Genomic DNA, 23,254 nt, shown 5'->3' with positions numbered 1-23,254 from the left:
TGTCTCCACGGGGTCCGACTCCTCAACCGAGGAGCGATGTTTATGGGCCTCAGACTATGCCCGAGCACGGACTGTACTCCTACTAGCACTTTTTGCCGAGTGCTTGGACACCTTGAGGGGGCGTTGGCTGTTCTGACGACTGCCCCCCCGGGGGACCCGAGCTGCCACACAGGCGGTTGTCCTAGGTCCTGGGTGCCTTGTCCACGCTGGGGACCGTGCTTCCGCCGCCTACTGCTGAGGGGAGCTCCAAAGAGACCTCCGCCTTGTGGAGAGCTGCAGCACGGCATGGAGTCCCGGTGCCGCGTGGACCCCGGTGCTGCGTGGAGCTGCGGTGCTGTTGCAAGCTCCGGCCCCTCTTGGTGCTGTGGTGCCAGTAGAGCCCCTCTGCCGGCAGGTGTTCCAGCCTCGTCTGGGGCTGCGGAGCCGGCGGGAGCCCAACTGCCGCCGGGGGCCCCGGCACCGCCTGGGGGGGTCCGGTGCCAGGCAAGCCCCGCTGCTGGTGCCGACCCGCTGGGGGAGCGTCCTCGCTCTACCCCTGGTGGCTGCCTGGCAGGAGATCGTCCTCCCCGTACTGGGGATCTCCACCACCCTTCAGGGGGAACCCACGCGGGCTTGCCCCGGGACCCCAGCCCCTTCTCCTTCGGCGGGGGGGGCGGAGGTGGCATAGGCTGGCCAACAGGGCTCATGCCGCCAGCCTCTGCTTTGGCAGGGGCACTCTCCCACTTCGAAGAGTTGGGGGTGGACCCCTGCACAGAGATGCAGACCCGGTGGGGCCTCAACGGGCCGTGGCCGGTGCATCTCTGTCCTTGACCCTGCCCGTACCCACGGCGCAGGGGAGTGTCCGCGCTCCATGCGCTCTCCTCGTCGTCAGCACCGGGGATGCTGCTCCGTGCCGAGTGGAATCCGGTGCCGACGGTGCCAATGGTGCGCTCTGCACCGAGGGGGAGCAGGACGACCCGGACACAGAGCGGAGCGCTGCGCTAGGAGCATGGCTTTAAACCTGATCTCTCTGCTCTGCTCACTGTTTAAAGCCTTGCATATCTTACTCTTGTCGGCTGTCCCCCCAGGCACTTAAGGCACCGAGTGGGGGGGAGACAGGAGGGGGTTAAACCCAGGCGGCCAGGACACAGCCCGGCCACCTTAAGTCCGTCAGGGACTTCTTCCTAAACTACAACACTTAACAACTACTTAAACTAACTAGGTACTTTGATTAACAAAGAGTTCAAAGAAGGGGAATGACACTTGCAGAGCAAGTGCTAGTTCCATTCGACCGTCACGGGTGGAAAAACAAGGTTACTTACCAGTAACTGTTGTTCTTCGAGATGTGTTGCTCATGTCCATTCCACTATAGGTGTGTGCGCGCCCCGTGCACAGATTCCCGGAACTTTTTTCCCTAGCAAGCCCCGCAGGGCCAGCTCAGGTGCCCTCTGGAGTGCCGCGCTCATGTTGTGGTATAAAGGGTGCTGCAGGCCCCGCGGGTCCCCAGTCCCTTTTTTCTGCCAACTCCGACAGTGGGGACGGGGGGTGGGTTTGGAATGGATATGAGCAACACACCTCGAAGAACAACAGTTACTGGTATGTAACCTTGTTTTCTATCTTCGAGTGATTGCTCATATGCATTCCAATATAGGTGATTAATTAGCCATACCTTGGAGGTGGGTAGGAGTTATCGGTAACCTGCTCTTGACAGCATGGCTCTGCCGAAACTCGCATCTTCTCTTGCCTGCTCCACGATGGCGTAGTGCGACGTGAACGTATGAACCGACGACCAGGTCGCTGCTCTGCAGATGTCCTGCAGGGGCACTCGTTCCAGGAAAGCCGCGGACGAGGCGTGGGCTCTAGTTGAGTGTGCCTTCACAGCACCCGGAAGGGGAACCCCTGCCTGCTCATAACAGGCTTTGATGCAGGCGGTAATCCAGTTGGAGATTCGCTGGGTGGAGACCGGTGAGCCCTTCATCCGGTCTGCCACTGCCACAAACAGTTGTGATGACTTCCGGAAGGGTTTGGTCCACTCAATGTAGTAGGCCAAGGCTCGTCTGACAACCAGCGAATGCCCCCCTCCGCTCCTCCTCCGAACCGTGTGGTTTAGGAAAGAACACGGGAAGGAAGATATCTTGATTACAGGGGAACTGAGACACCACCTTAGGCAGGAATGCCGGGTGGGGCCTCAGCTGAACCTTATCTTTATAGAAAACCGTGTAGGGGGGCTCCGAGGTCAAAGCCCTTATCTTGGAGACCCTCCTAGCCGATGTAATGGCCACCAGGAAGGCTACCTTCCAAGACAGGAGGAGTAGGGAGCATGTGGCCATGGGCTCGAAGGGGTGTCTCATCAACATGGTAAGAACCAAGTTGAGATCTCAGGGCGGTACCGGGTCCCGGACCTGAGGGAAGGTCCTTTCCACCCCCTTAAGGAACCTAACTGACATGGGGTGGGAAAAGAGGGACCGCCCTTCCATGGCTGGTGGAAGGCCGAAATGGCTGCCAGGTGCACCTTCTGGGAAGCCAGAGCAAGGCCCTGAAGCTTAAGGTGCAGCAGGTATTCCAAGATCGCCTGTATAGGTGAGAAACTTGGCGGTATACCCCTAGACTCCGCCCAACAGGAAAACCGCCTCCACTTGGCCCTGTACGTAACCTGTGTGGACGGTTTCCTGCTACCCAGCAGAACCTGTTGGACTTGTAAAGAGCAGGCTCTCTCTCCCTCCGTCAGCCATAGAGTCTCCATGCCGTCAGGTGGAGGGAGTCCAGGTCCGGGTGCAGCAGGCGCCCCTGGTCCTGGGAGATCAAGTCGTATCGCCTGGGTAGCGGAATCGGCTCGGTGATAGAGAGGTCGATCAGCATGCTGTACCAATGCTGTCTCGGCCATGCTGGGGCGATCAGAATGATGTCCGCTCTGTCCCTCTTGATTTTGAGAAGTACTTGGGGCAGGAGCGGGATGTGGGGAAATGCATACATCAGACCCCCCACCCAGTTTATAAGAAATGCGTCGGACAGGGAGCCCGGCTCGCGACACCTGAGCGAGCAAAACCTCGGGCACTTCCTGTTCCAGGCTGACGCGAACAGGTCTAGTTGGGGAACACCCCACTCTTGGAAGATTGACTTCACTATGTGCTGGTGCAGTGACCAGTCGTGGCGGGGTGAAAACGACCTGCTGAGGCAGTCTGCCCCGTCGTTCCTGACCCCTGGGAGGTGAGAGGCCAATAAATGAAAATCGTGCCTCACAGCAAAGTCCCAGAGTCGAATAGCCTCCTGGCAAAGGGCCAAGGAGTGCGCTCCCCCTTGCCTGTTCACATAAAACATGGCCGCCGTATTGTCCGTGAGGACCTGGACTACCCTGCCCTTCAGGAATCTGAGGAAGGCCTTGCAGGCCAACCGGACTGCTCTGAGCTCGTGTACATTGATGTGCAGAGCTCTCTCCTCGGGTGACCATAGCCCTTGAGTGCCCCAGTTGCGACTGATGTGGGCTCCCCATCCCACATCGGTTGCATCTGTGATGAGAGTCACTGACGGGGCCAAGTCTCTGAACGGGACTCCCTTCATCACTTCCCTTGGGTCCCTCCACCAATTGAGGGATGACAGCACCTGTGGGTGAACCATGACCACTCTAGTCAGAGAATGTCTGTTTGGCACATATACCGAGGCCAACCACGTCTGTAGAGGCCTAAGCCTGAGGCGAGCCAGCCTCACCACATACGTGGAGGCTGCCATATGTCCCAACAGTTGCAGACAGTGTCTGGCCATCGTCGTGGGGGACCTGTGGAGATCGGATATAATGGCCGCCATTGCCTCAAACCGAGTCTGTGGGAGGAAGGCCCTGGCCTGTACAGCATCCAATGTGGCCCCAATAAAATCTATATGCTGCACCGGGGTAAGTGTGGATTTCTGCTCGTTAATGAGCAGCCCCAGTCTGGTGCATGTTGCACAAGTGAGCCGTAGGCTGTTTCTTACATGGGCCCTGGACTTGCCGCGGCTCAGCCAGTCGTCCAGGTAAGGGAAAACCTGTATCCCACTGCGGCGCAGGTGGGCTATCACAGGAGGGAATCAACCTCCTGTACCAGGAGCTGTTCGTGGGCAGGGTCCCCGAGGGGAAATATCCTAGGGGGGGAGTCAAGGGGGGAGGCCGTAAGTTGGAGGCTATAGCCCTTGGCGATCACCTCCAGGACCCAACGGTCCGTAGTAATGGCTTCCCATTCTGCATAGAAAGGTCAAAGCCTTTCTGCAAACGGTCGGTTAAGATCCAGGGGAAAAGGAAGAGTGCTATCCTCGTGCACATCATCAAAAGCGTTTATTTGAATTACCCCCTTTGGGAGGCCCTTGCTGGCCCCCAGCAGAGGACCCTTGCCGGCCTCCTCTGTTGGGCCCTCGATAACACTCCCGACCTTTCCTCGGTTGGGTGGGTCGGGGAGCCGGTCTCGGTGGGGGGGGGTGGCTGCCTCTGGGCTTGAGGCCGGGACTGCCGTCTCGAGGCCTGGGGGGTATACAGACCTAGGGATTTCAACGTAGCCTGCGAATCTTTTAGGGCATGCAGTTTCTCGTCTGTTTTTTCCCGAGAATAAACCGGAGCCATCAAAGGGGAGGTCCTGTATGGCCTGCTGGACCTCCTGCGACAGGCCTGACGCTTGAAGCCAGGAGCAGCGGCGCATGACGACAGCTGAAGCTATAGCCCCGCTAGCTGTGTCTGCCGCGTCACTGGCTGACTGCAGGGCTGCGGTCGCCACAGCCTCTCCCTCCTGTGTCACTGTGGCAAAATCCGCTGCTTGGTCAGGCGGTAATGTCGACACAAACCTCTGCAGCGAGGCCCAGAGGTTAAGGTTGTATTTCCCCAATAAGGCCTGGTGGTTAGCCACTCTAAACTGCAAGGCTGCAGTGGACTAGATTTTCCTCCCGAAGAGGTCTAGCTTCCTCCCATCCTTATCCCTGGGAGTATTCCCCTGGCTCCCCTGGCGGTCTCTTTGATTGGCTGCATCAACCACTAAAGAGCCTGTCGTAGGGTGGTTGTACAGGAACTCAAAGGGCTCTTTGGGCACATAGTACCTCCATTCTACCCCTTTCGACGTAGGAGGTACTGAGGATGGGGTCTGCCAGAGGTTCCTGGCGATCTTCATGACCCTGTCATGTACTGGGTGGGTCGCTCGTGAAGGGCCCGCTGACCCTGATGGCCCAAAGAGGGGATCCTCCTCCTCAGACATGAGCTTGAACTCCATGCCCAAGTTCTCAGCGGCTCTCTTCAGAAGGTCCTGATGGGCCCGGATATCGAACAGGGGAGCCCTGTGATCCCTGGCCGCAACATCGTCCGGAGAAGAGGAGGAGGATTGGGGGATGGGTCCCGTAGAGGGTCCTTCCTCAGGGTCTGAGTCACCCTCCGAATCATGCCCCTGGGTTATTTTAGGCAACAGGGGTGCTGGTGGGGCCACCGCAGAATGCAGCGATGCCGAGCTTTGGGCCATTGGAGCACTCCATGGTCCCCAATACGGCCATTGCCACGGTCCTTGGCCCCATCCCGGTACCTGCACAGGTAGTGGCTAATGCACCGTAGCATGCCGGCCACTTGAACCCCCCCAGAGCGTCGCTTGCCACCCCGGTATGGAGAGAGGCTCCGCGACGAGGCCGTTGACTGGCGCCGAGGCCTTCGGTGCCGGTGGGAGGACGAGGCCGGAGAAGACGACGACGAGGTCGTGGACCTGCCCCTGTGCCAAGATAACTTGCAATGCCACTTACCCCCTCGAGAGCGGGAGTGGCGTCGGTGATGGCTGCCATCGGTGCTGGGCCCATCGGTGCTGGGACAGGCAGTGGAACTGCGAACGGTACCGGTGGCAGAATTTCTGGGACCGGTGTGAAGGACGGTTCCCGGATCACCGGTGCCCTCGGTGCTGATGGCCATGGACTGCTGTCCCTGGATCGGCTGCAGCTGCAGGACAGGGATCTGGACCGGTGCCGTAACGGGCTCCACACCGGAGTCTGCGAGCCTGAACTGCGGTCCTTGCCGGGGTCGGAGCTGGATCTTTGACGACCCCGGCGGCTGCCTCGGGACCACCCACGGTGCTGCGGTGCTGAGGTGCTTGACGACCTAGAGTCAGAGCTCGGAGGGGAGCCGACGCTCTCCACCCTCTGTGACCGTCTGGGTGGAGACTTAGATTGTGGACGTCTCCACCCAGTGCAGGTTTGCCCCGAGACGCGGGTCCCTTAGCCCTTGGCTGAGGGGGGGACGGAGGCGTAGGCATGGCCATGAGGGCGCGTGCCGCAGTAAACGCCTCCGGCGTCGACGGCCCTTGCAGGGGCACTCCCCCACCCCCAGGAGTCAGGGGAGGTTCCCTGCGTGGAGACACCGGTGCCGGAGTAATCTCCACGGCACGTGGCTGGGGTGTCTCCTTGCTCGCTCCCTGCTGTCCCAGTAGCAGAGAGGAGTCCCTGGGTGCGGCCTGAGGCCGTATCTTCTTCTTAGGCACCTTTGCCTTTGGTGCCAGTGCTGGTGTCGGTGCCGGTGCTGGAGGGGCGCTCCATACCGACGATACACTCGGTGCCGTCGGGGACCGTGATGGTTCAGACGCTGGCTGGAGCGCAGACTCCATCAAGATGGCCTTCAGCCTGGCGTCTCTCTCCTTTTGCATCCGGGGCTTGAAGGCCTTACAGATCCGGCACTTGTCTCTTCTGTGCTGCTCTCCGAGGCATCGGAGGCAGCGGTCGTAAGGATCACTCACCGGGAAGGCTTTAGCGCAGAGGTCGCAGTTCTTAAAGCCTGTAGAGCCAGGCATGGCTCTTAGAAAAAGAACCCCTTCAGGGGTACTTACTCTAACAACTTAACTGACTATTAACAGCTACTGAACACTAGAACTTCAAAAACCAGTTGAACAACAAGCTAGGGTACGAATGCTACTTGCAGACAGCAAGAGGCAGTAGTTCCAGCAACCGTCACAGGCGGAAAGAAGGAACTGGGGACCCGCGGGGCCAGCAGCGCCCTTTATACTGCGACATGAGCGCGGCACTCCAGGGGGCGCCTGAGCTGGCCCTGCGGGGCTTGCTAGGGAAAAAAGTTCCAGGAATCTGTGCACAGGGCGCGCACACACCTATATTGGAATGGACATGAGCAATCACTCAAAGATAGAATTACAGTTATGGCTTTCGGGGAGAGGTTAGGATGGTGCAAAATTTTAAACATCCCATAAACATAATTAAAAAAACAACTAATATGATTAATATTCCTACAACATGAGTAATACGACCGAGGAGCGAATGAGAGTCTGTTAAGCCTGTTCGAAGGGCACAGGCTACATCTGTCGAAGCACAGTCAGCAGGCAGTTCAGTGGCTAGTTGGAACGCATTGGTTCTTTGGAGGGCCTGAGCTTCCAAAACCTGCGTTCTGCGCTGCTCAATTTGGAGTTGGTTTAAAAGCTGTGTCAGGTGGTCCCAATTGATCCTGGAAGGTTCTGGTACAGCCTTAGTCCAGTTCATTGGAATTGTTGGGTCTCCTGTTATATTGAGCTGTTTTATGGCTGGTACGCAGATTTGATAGGTGGAGTTTCCTAGTTGCAAGGAAAAGTTTCCTGGTCTAAACCCCACCCGTTCCACACACCTTCCATCCTTTAGCCCCTGACCATTTAGCACGGCTGATTCCTCCCAGCAGATTTTATTTCCCTGTTCTACCCCATGCTGAGGGGATACCGGTTCTATACATTGTAACGGTGGTGGTTCTTGTGACCATTCCTCCCAAGCGTTACCTTGTTCTGCCCAAATTAGTCCCATCTGCGGATAGTATACCTCTGGCCCAACCAGAAACCGTGTGTCGTTTGCACCAACCTGCACCTGCCACACCGGCTCGTGGGACCATTCCCATTTGCACCCACCCCCAAAACCTGCTTGCAATAGGGTGGCAGAGGTCCAATTACCTCTAGCTACTCCTTTTCCCCGAGCGTTGTTCGCCAGGTGGCTCTGAAAGGCCAATAGCTTTTTAACTGTTTGCTACATTGGTACCCTCTAGTCCAGAAAGCCATACCCCAACGGGCAGGCCATAAGAGGTTTACAAAATGATTTATTAAAGTTTGCTGAACCTGGTCACAAGCCTCTTTTCATAAAATAGTTTTGACACTTCCCACCAAATCTGTCCTAAGGCTTTTGGTGAGGTTTCCAAGGGTTAAAATAACTGTTCCCAGCAGGTGGTTAGTGGAGCTCAGTGCAGATCCCTCCAATATCCCCCCTCTGTTCAGCAGCCCCAGGACACGTTCCAGGCATTGGACTTGAGCTGCTGAGTCAGATTTCTGTAAAGAGTTCCACCCTTCCCACAAATAGTTAACAACACCCCATTGTTCTCGGAGATTAACCCCTGCTGAGTTTGTAATTGTCCACAGCAGCATTTTTCCTACTCTGGTAAGTTATGTTGCACCCTCCCCTTATACAACATACCCCTTCCTCCAGCAACCACATGCCCTTTGAGGCTTTATACTCTTATTTCTGGGGGGTTGGAGAGTATCATTTGGGTAACCCCTCCCCTTAAACACGACTCCCCTGCACTTTTGTGGAATTGTGATTCCCAATACCAAGCAAAACCGAGTGTACTATTTCCCTGAATTATCACCCCCACCCTGCCTGATGATTTCCGTTGTTCCCACTAGCCCTTTCCTTCCACTTCAATAACTGGGCAAATAGATACCTTAGCCCCCCCCCCACCCCCCCCATCCCTCCATAACTTATACGAATTTCTATTTACAAGCAGACATATTACATTTCCCCTCCCAACATGGTCCATTTTGTTCCGTGTGAGTCTGTGATAGTTAGTCCATGGGAAGCTGAGTTCATGCGTATGAGAAAACAATTCACTGTGGCTTGCATCAAGTGACAGTGGGCCACCGTTTGTGCCGTTACAGAGAGCTGTCCCACTTCAATGAGTCCCCTGTAGGTTTCCACAGTGAGATTGAAGATTGCTTGATGAAGTTGGTTGGCCATGTTGGTAGTATACTGAACAGCTTTACCTTGGAAATACAATGATGAGTTTAATGCTTGCAGCAGAATTGGGGGTAGAAACTCTAGATGTACGGACACTGCACACTTGGTACGGAATGGGGTGTTTATAATAAACGTCCGAAGTCCTTTGGAGTATTGGGGTTCCCAGGTTACGCAGAGTGGCATGGTACGACCCACGTTCCAGTCCTGGAGGTCTGAGCAGAAATGTGTTACTTGCTCCCTCTCCCCACCTCCCCAGGTTCACATTGCGAGCAGTCAATTACCCAGGGACAGTTCCCGTTCCTGGGCTGTGTAACCATAGCTGACCATTACCCATATTAATTGTACAGCTCTGGAGGATCATAAAATCATAGAATATTAGAGTTAGAAGGGACCTCAGGAGGTCATTTAGTTTAACTCCCTGCTCAAAGCAGGACTAACCCCAGCTAAATCACCCCAGCTAGGTAACCCATTCCAGTGCTTCACCACCCTCCCAGTGAAAAATGTTTTCTTAATATTTAACTTAGACTTCCCCACTTCAACTTGAGACCATTGCGCCTAGTTTTGTCATTTACTACTATTGAAAACAGCCTAGCTCCATCCTCCCTGGAACCCCCTTTCAGGTAGTTAAAGGCGGCTATTAAATGCCCCCTCATTCTTCTCTTTTGCAGACTAAACAAACCTAGTTCCCTTTGCCTTTCCTTATAAGTTTTGTGCTCCAGCCCCCTAATCATTTTTGTTGCCCTCCACTGGACTTTTTTCCAACTTGTCCACATCCTTTTTGTAGTGGGGGGGCCCAAAACTGGACACAATACTCCAAATGCGCCCTCACTAATGCCAAATAGAGGGGAATAATCACTTCCCTTAATCTGCTGGCAATGCTCCGCACAACATTAATAGGGACCCACTGCCTAGGTACCGTGGACACAATGGCCCGAGGAAGCCTCTTTGAACTATTCCAATATTAGCATAGCACTTTGAGAAACCCCTGCCAAAATTATGTTTTTTTGTTATTGAGGCATTTAAAAAAATTAAATACTTAATAACAAAGGTAAGCAACACTCGCTGTTTGTGTTTGCTTAATATTTTTTACACTATAATTTCTTACACACTTACATTTTTATTTTGTACATTTAGAAACTGTCAAATTTTAAGGGAAGCCCCTTATTTCTTTTTGTAAATTTGACTAATTGTTTAGTAATTAAATGATTTAAATCAGATTGTTCCTTTGCCTGCTCCCTGCAGCAGTTATTTACAATTCATTGTTTACAGACAGTTCCTTCAGGAAAAGGGCCCATTTTCCTTCAGAACAGCTGTAAAGGCTCCTGGGGACAAAAACATGATAGTAGCCACTACCTGACTTCTTTGTGTAATTTGTTTAACTATTAGGTTTCCATGCAATGTGACTGTACCAAATATACATATATTTACCTTATTGAATATTATTAAACTAAAATATTTTAACACTATTACTCTTATACCATTTTCACAACTATCACCCTTTAATAATCCCACAATTTTTAACTGTTTAATTGTCCTCAACTTTTGTAGTATTAATTCTTACAAAAGCTACCTTTAACTCCTCTCCTTAAATTACTTTTGCATTCAATTAAACAGATTTTAGCTTTATTATATTATTCTTTGCTGCCATAGCTTGAACATTTCACTGGCAACATCGGTTTGTGATAGTAAACCTTCCATTCTTTTACTGTATTTATCAGCCACTGTTTTTAATGAGCTGCATTCTTAAGGAGACGTATTGTGATTGTAAAACTTGAGCCACCAAGTACAATCTTTGCAACACAGCTACCTTAGTCTGTGCTTTATCAAAAACTTTTTACTTTCAAAGTATATTCAAAATTCCCTCCATTAAAATTTTAGAAAAACAAAAGTGCAAAGGGGGGTGATGGTGAAAAGCAACCAATTAATTCTGTGAAATCATTTTAAAGCACAGGCTAATGGCACCAATATTCCTTAACATTCCAACTGCGGCTTTAACCCTTAGCTCTCAAACAAGAAGAAAAAGTGACAGGAAGGGGAGGTGGGAGAAGAAGCAGGGAAAAAGGGGGGGAGGGAAGAAAAAGCAAAGAAAGACTTAGGAAGAAGAAAAACCTAAGCAAAGAAAAGGTACAGAAAGCAACAGAAATCAGTGGGGCTCCTTGGAAGTGGCGCTCCTTGGAAACTTGCACCCCTAAAGCCTTTATCCTGGCTCTGAGAAAAGAATGGGAGTTGCTGCCAGAGCCACCGGAGTGAAACGGGGGGTGTTAGCAATCCTTTTCAGCCGTCCCAAGGATGTGCTCCAGGATTTTTCTGCTAACATTTTTTGCTGATGTACTAGCTCCTCCAGATCAGATTCACTGTTCCCATTTTGACAGACGGTGGGGCCCTCTTCTCCATCCGATTGGGGACCAGTGGGAATTTGGATACCAGACCAGCGGAAAAGATCCGCGTCAGTGGGGGTATTGGGAACAGTCATGATAGGACAAACAGGGTTATTGTGACTGAGTTTATCCTCATAGGCTGGGGGGGCACAGGGACTAAACGGAAGGGGAGGATAAAGAGAGGATGGGGTAACAGAAGTTTGCTTTAAGGCATCCACTTGACCCTTCAGGCCCAGGATCTCTGACTTAAGGTGGTTAAACTCTTCCATGTGGCTCTCAGCCATTCTAACCACAAGCACACCATGCTGATTAATTGTGCGCTGATCTTCCGTGATTTCTTGCAAGATTTTAACCGGGCTTATAAGACTTGTCACTTCATTCCATAACCCAGACAAACTCTCCCAGGGAGCTGGTACAAAAATAGCTTTTTCCTTATCCTGGGAAAACCTGGATGTGACGAAGGCTTCCACCCAACCCTGGATGGCTGGCCAGTCCGGACGTCCCCCAGAAGGCACCCCATCCGGCCCCCGAAACTTCCCTACCCACTTAATATATTCCCTAACCGTGGTGACTATAAAGGTGCCATCAACATACCCGTATCCATGGTGAGGAGTGGTGATCAGGCACTTCTCGACCCTGGGATCCTGATCGTGACGCCAGATGTTAGAAATAATCAAACAGGTTGTCCCGGGGGTGGACCGGGGAGACAGAACCCTTTATTGCCTGCTCGTTCCACCTCCACGCCGCGAGTGAGCAATGAGGGGGTTACTTTACAATCTGTAGGAAGGCGCTGTGGCCTCCCCTGGAGTCTGGACCCGAGAGAGGGCCCCAGCAGCCTGAGTGGACTGAACCAGGTATAGTGAGTAAGTCTGCCCAGCAACAGAAGGGCCGGGCGGTGATAGGACCACCCGGCCAGCCCAATCAGCGACCGTGGGGCGGAGCCCCGACAGGAAGAGGAAGTGGCCCAGGGACAGCCATAGTTAGTGGCTGGGACAGGGGCAAGCCACGTCAGCATGTTGCGGCAGGAGCCCTGCCGACTGAGTGGCAACGCCTTTGCCACTATTAGGGCCCTGGGCTGGGATGCAGTGGAGAAAGGTGGGCCTGCGTCCCCCTCCCCCCTTCCCTAGACACCCTGGGAGAGCCTCCTCCTCCCAACCGCTCCTGAGAGCGGACCCACTGCTCGCCCACCCTGCCTGAGGGCCGGGGCGATAAACTGCTTGCTCGCCCTGCCTAAGGGTTAGAGCGATTGACTGCTTGCTTGCCCACACTGCCTGAGGGCCGGGGCGATAGACTCTTTGCTCGCCCACCCTGCTTGAGGGCTGGGCTAAGCCCCACAAGAGAGCTAACTGTTCCCCCTTTAGGAAGGCACTGTGGCCTCCCATGGAGTCTGGACCCGAGGGAGGGCCCCAGCGACTGGGCTGGAGAGGACGGCCTGGTAACACAATCCTTTTATCCATACCAGTATGTAAATGTATACATTTCCAGCAACTCCCCATAGACCCTGATTTGGTTACACTGACACCTATAAAATGAATATTAACAACTACATAATGAATATAATTATACCCGCCCCTGTTTGTTGTTTACAGGATTACCATACAGAGGGCAGGCACATCACCTTAAAACCTATACATTTTACACTAACATTCTTTGAAGTAAAGGCATGCCGGGGGAGAAGGAAGATAATGCTTTTTTCCACCAAAAGGCCTTGCACAGAAATAGTGATAGACTTATCCCCTGCCCTGATGGCCAGGAAAGGAGGAGAAGAAGAGAAATAACAGACTCTAACTAAAATTCACTCCAATTAACAGAAACAAGATTTGCCCTTGCTTTGGCCCTGTTCCCTGTAATTTAGGCCTGACCACTTGTCCAGCTTTTAACTCTTTACTCTCCTACTCTTAGCAGCCAGCCTTCCATGGTGGAACACACTTAGCTTGTCCCCATTTCACAGCTGGTCCTCATGGAGGATAAAAGCCTACTACTGCTGCCATCTAACTGCAGTGAAGATCTGGACATTGGTTCTGCAGGTTCTAAATTCACACCCGGTCGCTGCCCTGTGGTGGGGATTGTTACAACATGAGAACTTGGTGAAGGAGGAAGAGAACCAACAGAAATCACAGACAAGATCAGCTCCCAGACTGCTGTACTGGGTGGCACAGAATGGGAAGGAGGCGAACATCCCGCAGTGCTGAAGGAACGGGTTCAAGACTATTTAGAAGGATTGGACATTCACAAGTCCATGGGGCCAGATGCAATGCACCCAAGGGTGCTGAGGGAGTTGGCTGAAGTCAGTCATGTAGACCAGACCTAAGTTGCACAGATGGTGGCAGCAGCAGCTGAGGCATATCTAATGCCATCTTCCCCACCCCTCTGGTGGGAGGAGATCTCATGTGAACTCACCTCTGAACTCTGGGCCTTCATTGACCAAGGGCAGCAGCTGTGAGTGGGTGCAGTGGATGGAGAGGACAAAGGCAGATTCAAGGAGCATTTGTTGGACTTTCACTGCGCAAGGTGAAAAACTGATGCAAAGGACACCGGCCAATGGATTCCGGGCTGGGAGTTTGCTCATGGTCACATGCTTTCGAGTCATGGTTGTGGTTTTTTCCCAGAATAATGCCAAGTTCCATTTCTCTTTTTAATAAAAGCTCTCTTTTATTACACACAGACTCTGTACTTGCAAGAGGGGAAATTCTGGCTCTTAGCAGCGCCCGGGGTGGTGATACGTTTTCCCAGATCACTGGGTGGGGGCTCCAGCCGGTCCTGTTTCGTACTGGAACCCTGCGGTACTGAACTGGTGGTTGCTGCTGACTCCACCTGGCAGAAGGGTTACGACTGGCAAAAAAAGCAGAAACATGGCAATAGATTGCACTAGAGCGTGGTGTGCCAACTGGTGGCTTCTCTCTGGGAGGTGACATACAAAGCTGCTGAATTATGACCCGTAAGAATAGTGGAGCCAAGGGAAATTCTTCATGGTGCTGACTGATGAGGTTCCAATCCCAGGGGACGTTCAGATCATTACACTGCAAAAGCCAACACTTCCCAGTGTACAGCGAGTGACCCCTGGGGTTCTCAGGAGAGCCAAAGGAAGGGAACATGGAGGTGCCAGGAAAAGGCATTCTGTGCTGGTGCCTAAGACATCTAGGACATCCCTCAAGAGTGACAGACTCTCCCTGACACGCTCAATGACGTTCCCAGCTGTCTTATAACAAATTCTGGATCACTCGGGAGGCAAAGCACCTTTACAGAAATAATGAGACCAAGCTAGAGATGACTGTCTCGCAGGCTGGTATTGGAACAGAGCAGAGGACCTCTTACCGTCTTGGTGTCGACAGTGCGGAGTGTCGACATGGATACATCGTACGTCTGAGATGTTGTGCCGAATGTTTGGACTCTCCTGATCCATCCCCTGTACTCCTCTCTCACCTAGAGAGTCAGGGACACGGTCACTGCATCAGGTCACTAACCCTGAGGAAATCAGACATGGCCACCACTAGGCCGGTGAAGGCGCTGGGTGGGTGATGAAGGGCCACGGGCATTACCTGGCGATTGAGGAGACAGTGCACCAGAAAGATGAAGGCTCCCTGCAGGCTGTTGATGATGGTGAATAAATACTCCATGACTGTGGCTGCTGGGCCGACTTGTAGGAGACCAAGGATCCACGTGCAGCCCAGAATGAAGAGCTGGGCTATGGCTTTAAAGGTCAATAACCTGGATAAAGGCACATGGAGAGATCTCGTTACAATTATCCTGTGGAGAGGAATTGCGTCAGGAGGGTCTGGGCAGAGTGGAAGAGAGCTACCGGCCCCTGCTTTACTGTGTGGGACAGGGTTATTGTCAATGCCAACACAATGGAAATTTAGAATGATAGAAGATGGAGGTTGGAAGGCACCTCAGGAGGTATCTAGTCCAACCCCTGCTCAAAGCTGGACCAACCCATGCGACCAACATGTTCCCGTGGATCCTAAATACGTTGCCTCCTTCCTGCAATCCCCACACCTTCCCTGTGCCAAGGACTTTCCGAACCAAGGGATCTGATCCTCCTCCATTGTTTCATTGCCTTCTCACCTGTGGTCTCTGAGGGTGGACACATCCGTATTGAGGGTGGAGAGTTTGTTTCTCAGGATCCACAGGATCAGGGCAAAGAAGGTTGTATTTATCTGTGGGAACGGCAGGAAATATTTCCTGTAAAATGTCCCTTCCGGGGCCGGGGAGCCCAGCTGAAGCAGAGAACGATCCCACGGGACTGATCCGAACACTGCTGAACCAGTGGGGAGTCCAGGTGGGAATCATCCAAGGGAATCACCCCTCCCCTGTAATCTCCCGTGGCAGCTCTCGGTCCCTCCCCATGCACAGAAGTGATGGCACAGCCAGGGCTGAGATGAATCAATGGAATCCCAGAGGCCAGATTGTGCTCAGAGTTAAATGTGGAGCCACTCCAGTTTTCGGTGGGGTCAATAGTTATTCTGCGTTTACACTGGTGTCATTGAGAGCAGGATCTGGCTTGGATATAGCATGGGACTAATCCCAGGACTGGCCCAAGCGGATGGCCTCAGTGGGACCTAACTGGGTCATTCCTTCTGTTTCCATGGGCCCCGTTCTCTTTCCTGCTTCACTGAAATCAGTGGGGCCACAGAGGTGAGACGTGATCGGGGCCCTGTGGTTCTGGGAAATACCCACCAGGATTATGACACAGACTGGACCCAGGAAGCTCCAATGAAAGCCTTTCTCCTGGCTGAGCCAGCAGCTGCAGGTAGGGAGGAAGAAGAAAGGCATTATCCTGCAAACAACAACATGGTGACATGAATGTGACTGCTCCCCTTTGTCAGCCCTCGCCATCTACCACCGCATCGCTTGCTTTCTGTTACCCCTTCTTCTGCCAGCCCCTCCACAGACCCTCTCAGGTGGATGCTTGTAGTATCGATGGAGGCTGGACACATCGCTGATGTAAAGCGGCCTTGCTACACTGAAGGAAGTGGAGCTACACTGATTTACACCCGCTAAGGATCTCGCCCGGGGAGCTAAGAACACACCACTCCCTAGGTTAGTGGAGGTGCTCACTTTACAGAGGGACCGGCAGTGATTTGCACACAGTAACAAGGTGCGTTTTTTCTACCCTCCAGTGCCACAAGCAAAGCCTGGGACCTGGGAACCAAGCTGGGATCTTTCTGCCTTGTTCTTGCTCATCATCAGTGTGGTGAGGACTGTAGGTGTACAACAGGTGCCCAACGCCCCACTGCGCTAGGGGAACCTTCGGGCTACTGGGGAGGGGGCAGGGTCCCAGCAGGGATGTTCATCTCCCAGGCAGGGTGAGCAGGGAAATCTAGGTTAAATACAGACCTGGGTGAGCTCGTGCGACCCAGCAGGGAAGCCACGTCCCAGCTTCGCGTCGGGATGGACGCTGCACTTACTAGTGGGGAGATCCATAGCCTTCAGGATTCAGGGCTGCAGAAATAATCACCACCAGGGCAGGGAATCCGTAGCCGAACGGGTACATGTATCTCTTCTTGAACCTGCCAGCGCTGGTGTAATTCACGACCTTCAGGTTCCTGACGGTGAGGAAGAGATGCAGCCCCTCCAGGAACATCCAGGTGAAGCAGGCCAGGAAGAGGTAGTGCAGGAAGCCAGCAATGACAGCACACGCCACCTGGGGGAGACAGAGAGCTGGGGGACACTGTGGCTGGGAGGGGAAATGCTGAGTATGGGACAGACCTGCCTGGGGGGGTCACACCGGGATTCTGGTTAACACAGCTCTCCAGTTATAAGACTCCCTGACCCAGAGACAGCAGAGACAGCAGGTTCCTGGGACTCAGGGGTCCCAGGTTCTGTTCCCAGCCCTGCCACAGCTTCCCAGGGTGACCTTGGGCAAGTCACGTAGGAAAGGAATTGAGGCACAGGGAGAATGTGACATAGGGATAGAACTGGCCGAAGTCCTGGGGATGGAGAGACTGAGGCCCCTGTGTCCAGTGTAAAGGGGCCTAAAGGGGGGTGGAAAAATCTCCCTGGGAATCTGACCTGGGTCCAGCCCAGCCCAGAATCCAGGGAGCACAAAGGGGTTGAAACCACACCCCCCTGCCCTGCTGCAAGCAGAGGAACAGAGCAGGTGAGAATCGGGCCCTGGGAGCGGAGCAGGCCATACCCGACTGCTGGTGCGGGTCACGGCGGTGAGGAAGAGCAGGTCGGCCAGGAAGAGGCAGAGGCAGAGCTGCAGGTGGATGGAGGTGCTGACGTTGCGGATGGAGCGGCACAGCAGGAAGGTGAGGATGGCGAAGAGGAGGCAGAGCAGGGAGAGGGTCAGTGCCACGTAGGTGACGACGGTCAGTGTGTAACTCTCCTGTAACACAGCAAAGGAGAATCACCACCACCCTACTCAGCCTTTTCCCGGCAAAGCCTCCAGTCACTGCAGTGACAGTTTTGCCCAAGCAATGGCAGAGTGCGGCTGGCGCTGAGAGTCCCGCCCTGCGATCCGAGTCTAACACCGAGATACCGTCACTGCGGTGGGAGCCATAAGGAGGGCGAAGCTGGAGAGATGGTCGCAGCTGCAGGTGGTGTGAGTGCTGTTCACGTGCAGAACGGTGCAGCCGTCCCGAGACCAGGTGCCTTCCCCGCCCACGAATTTCCAGTAGACGCAGAGAGACTCTTCCTTCGCTTGTATGTCCTGGAAACACAACAGAATCATCCTCATCCCCACGGGAGCACAGAGCGTTGTTTGGGTTAGCACGTGTCCATACACGCAGTGACAGACCTGGCTGTGGGGCAGGGTGAAGTTTGCAGGTCTGGAGAGGTGAATGGGTCTCCTGCCTCCAACGGCCCCACTCACCACCCTGGAGTTGAGGTGACTATTCCCCAGCGTCCCACCAGCTGGTGGATTTCCCTGGCTGAGAAGTCTCCTGTTGATGATGGAGCCCAGGGTGGAGTAAGAAATAAAAACAGCAGCAGCCGTCAGACCTGCTGGAAGAGGAGACGGAGACGCTATGGCAAAGAATGAGCCAGCCAGGTGCCCAGCAACCAGGGATCCCAGCGAGCCCTTGGCAGAGCTGGGAATGGAACCCAGGAGTCCTGGCCACAACTCATAAGATTTCGCCACTGGACCATGCCACCTCCTCTCTCGGAGCCCCCAGGAACACGTCTGGCTGGAAGCTTTTGGCTGCAGGAAGCAGAGATGATGATATCATTTTTCTCAGCGAGAGCAGGCAGAGGGGCAGGCCAGGGACGAGCTTCCCCTGGTGGTGGAGGACTAGGGGCCACCAGCCTGAATGTGGCAGCTGAGGGTACATGTTACCCTGGTCCCCTCTCATCCCATTCGGGGTCCCTGCTCTTTCCATTCTCTGGGACCATGTCCTACCAGAGACCCTTGCATCAGCCGCCTCCCCACAGACCCTGCAGCCCCTCACCGCTTGGAGCTCAAGCTGTAGGGCAGCTGGGAACCAAGGGGTCTGCACTGCTCTCAGCCCCACAGCCTGAGAACGTGCACTCTGGTGCTAGAGACAGAGGTGAGGGTCCCAGCCTGCAGATCCCTGGGGAGGGAGGAATGGGGGAACCCGGTTTGGGGGTCGGTGCCTGGGAATGGCTCTGTGCTGTGGTTTGGGCCCTGGGTGTCTCCATCCCCAGGATGGTACCTTGTGTGGCTGCCCCAGTGACTGTATCGCAGTGGACGTCCATCGTCTCCCCGTGAGCGCTCAGCCTGAAGACCTCGCTGTCCTGGCAGCAGTCCCCTGTGATGAGCCGCGTCTGGACAGCTGTAGGGGGGAGGGGGAAACGACAGAGCCCCTCGCTGTGAAACCACTTTCCTGGGAATCCATCCCGGCTGGGCCAGCTCCATGGCCCCTCCCACACCACTTGGTGCCGCGGGGCTCCAGGGCTCTTCCCCACTGGGGGAGGGGGAAGTTTGGCGCTCCCCCCTCTGAGTCCCATTGGCCACCCCTCCGTGCCCCCTTCCCACATTCTGTCTGTGTCTCCCTGGGGATGCTGTGCACAGCAAGGGGAGTACCCCCCAGGGGGGTGCGTAAATCCCCTATGCTGGATTGCCAAGTGTTCCATTTAACCCCTTCTCAAGCAGTTGCTGTTGCTCCCGGGGGCACTGGCAGGGCTGGGCTCTATTTCCTGGGCCGGGTCAGGGCAGGTCCGTGTCTGTGTTCACCACAGGCTCACAGCCACACAGCTATTTTGGCTCCAACTTCCAGTGGATTTGGGGCCCAGTGTACAACCCCGGATCTCCTGGCAGCCAGCAGGCAGCGCTGAGAGCCACCCGCCCCCCCCCCTCACCCATAGACTCTGTTGTCACGCTCTGTGTCATGTTCCCCGGGGACCTGCGCGCTGTGGCCAGCGCGGCCGCCTCCACGCTCTGCAGCAGGACGTCCACGGCCGACGCCACCTCCCCCTCACTCATGCTGTCCCAGATGGAGGTGTTGTTCATGAGGGCGCTGAAAATGTGAATCTCTTCCTGAGGAGAGGAAAGGAAACACCCTGGAAGCGAGGAGTCCGGGAGCTCAGGCGCCACGTCCCATGTGTTCACAGGGGACAGCGACGTGTCTTAGGGACATCGGACGTCACAGCCTCTCCCAGCTCAGGGGCTGCAGTGCTGTCAGAGGGGAACCCTTTACAAAGCCAGGTGGGGCTGGAACCCTTTGTCATTCCTTCTTCGTCCCCTGTTCCCCCATCCGTCCCTCCCAGGGCATAACATTATCACAAGGCCATGGCTGCCGAGGTCAGAAAGGTATGGCAGAGCGGGGAGAGAACCCAGATCCTGCAGCCTGAAAGTCCCTAGTCCCTCGCTGATGAGCTGAAGGAGAATCCCCATTAACTATTAGCAGTATGGAGCTTCTGATGCACAAACACACAACAGTTCTGAACACTAGAGAGTGGACAAAGACACGTGCACACACCCCACTAGAGGGTGTGTGTGCCCACACCAACCCACACCACTAGAGGGCGTGTGGATGAACACAACCCTCACCACCAGAGGGCATCTGCATGTGCCCACACCCACCCACACCCCTAGAGGACACATACGCACACACACACCCACCCACCAGTGGAGGGCACAGATATTTTCTGAAGAGTATCTGTCACCCGCAGTGAGACTCCTAAACCAGCTTAGCAACAGGCAGAGATCTGGGCTGTGGGGCACACGGGGGAGCCCTAGCCAGCAGGGCACATTCAGGGGGTGGAGCCTCTCACCTCTAGAGATAATGCCGCACTCCTGGCTCCACACGTCGACGTCAAAATCTCTAAGGTCGAATTCAGGAAAGAGCAAAAGCTGCTGCTGCTGCTGCTCAGCTCTCCCTGCAGAGACCAGGGCAGAGGGTGAGTTCTGCAGGCACTGCAGGGCAAACGTGCAGGGCCCTGATCCTGACACCCTTAATTGTGTGACTGAAGCTTTTCAGAATCGGGCCCTAGATCCCTGAAGACTGTATCAGACTTGTGCAGCCCAGGACACGCCCGATGGGCTGTTACCGCAGTGAGAGTCATGCGGAGAAATGGAACAGGTGCGGGTGTGTGAGAAGAAGGTCAGAAGAATAAACAGGGAACAAAGTGCTGAACGTAGAAGCGGAAGGTAAGAGAAGGATCGGGGAACCCACAACTCGATGGGGGGATGTCATACAAAAGGATTTGATGAGCTGCAGAGTTTCCGAGGAACTGCTGCAAGAAAGACTGGAAGGGAGAAGGACTTGAACAGCTGATCACACGTAGATGGGACCAGCCTAGGAGGAGAAGGAAGAGGAGGAGGAGGAGGATCGGGTCCCAGCTATGAAAGGAACAAACCCAGCAGTGCCTTAATCTTGGCTGGGGTTTCTAGGCGCTACCGAAAAACCAACAACAAAGGTTTTTGTCTGGGAATTTCCATATTGGTGGCACAAAACACAGGGCAAAATCCCCATCAAATGAAGGAGGGGTTCAAAGGTACCTGCAGAGGGCAGTTCCTGCGCCTCTCTTTGATTCTCTCCAGCTCAGCGCTGCTGTTGTAGCAGGGGTCTTGGAGCAGCGGGAAGAGAGGAGCAGATATTAGCGCTTTCACCGCAGATTTTCATATTAACTGGCTCCTGCTTGAGGGAAAATCCCCTGTCCTCCGGCCCCGCTGGCTGCTCTCTGTCTACATGCTGCGCTGCCAACAGTTTAACAAGCGGCTGCTCTAATAAAACTCCCTCCCTTCCTCCCCATCTCACTCCGTCATTTTGTCCCCTCCATTTACACTGCGCTTTGCCCCGCCCTCCTGCTCCCGTCCCCTGCTTCCCGCACATGACTCACTTTACATCTGCAAGGGGCCTTCCTCGTCCTGTTTACAGGCTGGGGGCCTCTATGCAGAAGTCTGTGATTTGCTTTTTTCAGCAGTCTGTCTGCAAAAGAGCTAGCCTAGAACAAAGGGACAGGAGGCAGACGGGGGGATTATGCCCATCTGGCGCAGGGAGCAGCCTGCTTTGTCTCTCTCTTGTCTCTGTTTTGGGTTCTTGGCTGTTAGGGTTCTGGAGTTAAGAAATAACTTTGTGTTGTGCTACAGCTGGCCAGCGAGAGGATTTTATGCTTTGTTTTCCAGTGTGTGCGTGTGTGCTATGAACACAACAGATGGGAGAACAGTCACTGTGGCATCTATGGGTCAATCCCCAGTCGCACAATGCGGCCAAATGTGGCCAAGATTTGGGGACATTTAGGAGTCCATGTTTGAAGCTTGGTCTTCCAAGAGGTGGAAATGTGGCAGAAATCTCTATCATATTCCAATCAGAGGGGAACACACCGGCATTGCCAGCCTGGGTCAGTCCCAAGGCCCATCTACCCTGGTATCCCAACTGCGACAGAGGAAAGTGTAAGTGTCCCGCCATAGCTGTGGGATAATCTGCCCCCAGGAAGGTCTCTATTCAGAGGTCGGCATAAGCCCTGACGTGGGATGTTTTCCTCCCTCCCAGAATTATTGTCCATTAACTATCACAGACCCATGTATTGTCGTTCCCCATAGAGGCGGCCAGTCCCTCTTTAAAACTCGACTCACTCACAACCTGGATGCCAATCGGTAGCAGTGATTCCACGGGCTAATGCTGCACCGGGTGGAAGGAGTTTGCTCCGTGTGGTTTATCCCCCGTCTAAGCGCCGGGGACAGGGGTGAGCCCGGCTTCCAGCTCTGCGGGAGCAGGCGAGGGTCACGTCTCATCACAACTTCCGTGGAGGCCTCGTGCCTTTGACAAAACTGGCAGAAGCCCCAGTGCAGCGCCAGGACTGGAATGAGCATGTGAGGTACATGTGGGGAGGAGGGTTCTCAGAGGGTTGGGGTGAGGGGAGAGCTCACCACGGCAGGTGTTCTCACTCGCGCTCCTGAACGTGGCTTTCCCAGAGATGGACTCGTATCCATCGATGCAGCTACAACTGTAGTTCCCAGGCATGTTGGTGCAGTTTGCGTGGGGTCCGCAGTCTGCCCGGCTCGGCCCCAGACACTCGTCAATATCTGCAACACAGGAGGAGAGGCTCTGTCCAGTCCTGGCAGGGAGACGTTTCCCGTATCATCCCCTTGTATTGACCTGGGTGTCGGAACCCAGGCAAACGGGACACTGATGCATTCATCAATCAAAGGCCTGATTCTCAGCAACACTGAGGCCACACTAGGCTGCTCTGGCAGCATAACGGCCACTTGACAATTTGGTGTATTGGAAATTGTGTTAGCCTGACAAGTTCTCACTTTACATTTGCAAGGGGCCTTCCTGGTCCTGCATGCAGGCTGGGGGCCTCTGTACAGACGCTTGTAATCTGTTTTTTTCAGCAGTCTGTCTGCAAAAGAGCTACCCTAGAGCAAAGGGGCGGGAGGAGATATGCTCCCAGACTACTGCACTGGGCGGCACAGAATGGGAAGTAGGTGAACATCCCGCAATGCTGAAGGAACAGGTCCAAGACTATTTAGAAAGATTGGACATACACAAGTCCATGGGGCCAGATGCAATGCACCCGAGGGTGCTGAGGGA

The 23,254-nt window shown here is 54.3% G+C and overlaps 1 protein-coding gene across 1 annotated transcript; it reads right to left on the bottom strand.

The window, feature by feature from the left end:
* Positions 1-13,977: 13,977 nt before the first annotated feature.
* Positions 13,978-22,530, bottom strand: LOC137163253 (adhesion G protein-coupled receptor E3-like). The gene is made up of 14 exons (XM_067563428.1): positions 22,446-22,530; positions 21,217-21,284; positions 20,490-20,594; positions 19,575-19,752; positions 18,929-19,048; positions 18,055-18,260; positions 17,797-17,967; positions 17,449-17,643; positions 16,721-16,956; positions 15,990-16,056; positions 15,378-15,469; positions 14,852-15,020; positions 14,628-14,735; positions 13,978-14,144 (listed from the first exon to the last, which is right to left on the bottom strand). Exons 1-14 carry the CDS (start codon positions 22,528-22,530, stop codon positions 14,139-14,141), a joined length of 1,806 nt encoding a protein of 601 aa, XP_067419529.1. The 3' UTR covers positions 13,978-14,138.
* Between the last annotated feature and the right edge of the window lie 724 nt (positions 22,531-23,254).

This window comes from Emydura macquarii, unplaced genomic scaffold (genome assembly GCF_026122565.2).
Source record: "Emydura macquarii macquarii isolate MOO-44397 ecotype Brisbane River unplaced genomic scaffold, CSIRO-AGI_Emac_v2 contig_2485, whole genome shotgun sequence".
NCBI lineage: Eukaryota > Metazoa > Chordata > Testudines > Chelidae > Emydura > Emydura macquarii.
The sequence above is the reverse complement of the archived record's forward strand: the minus strand, read 5'-3'. Positions and strand labels throughout refer to the sequence as shown.

Bases quoted from the DNA above. Each gene is read 5' to 3' on its own strand.
- LOC137163253 (XM_067563428.1), bottom strand. From the start codon at position 22,530: ATGCTCATTCCAGTCCTGGCGCTGCACTGGGGCTTCTGCCAGTTTTGT. The intron at 20,595-21,216 runs GTACCTTTGAAC...TGGTCTCTGCAG, and splicing joins GCAGGAACTGCCCTCTGCAG to GGAGAGCTGAGCAGCAGCAG. The intron at 17,968-18,054 runs GTCTGTCACTGC...TTGTGTTTCCAG, and splicing joins TCACCCTGCCCCACAGCCAG to GACATACAAGCGAAGGAAGA.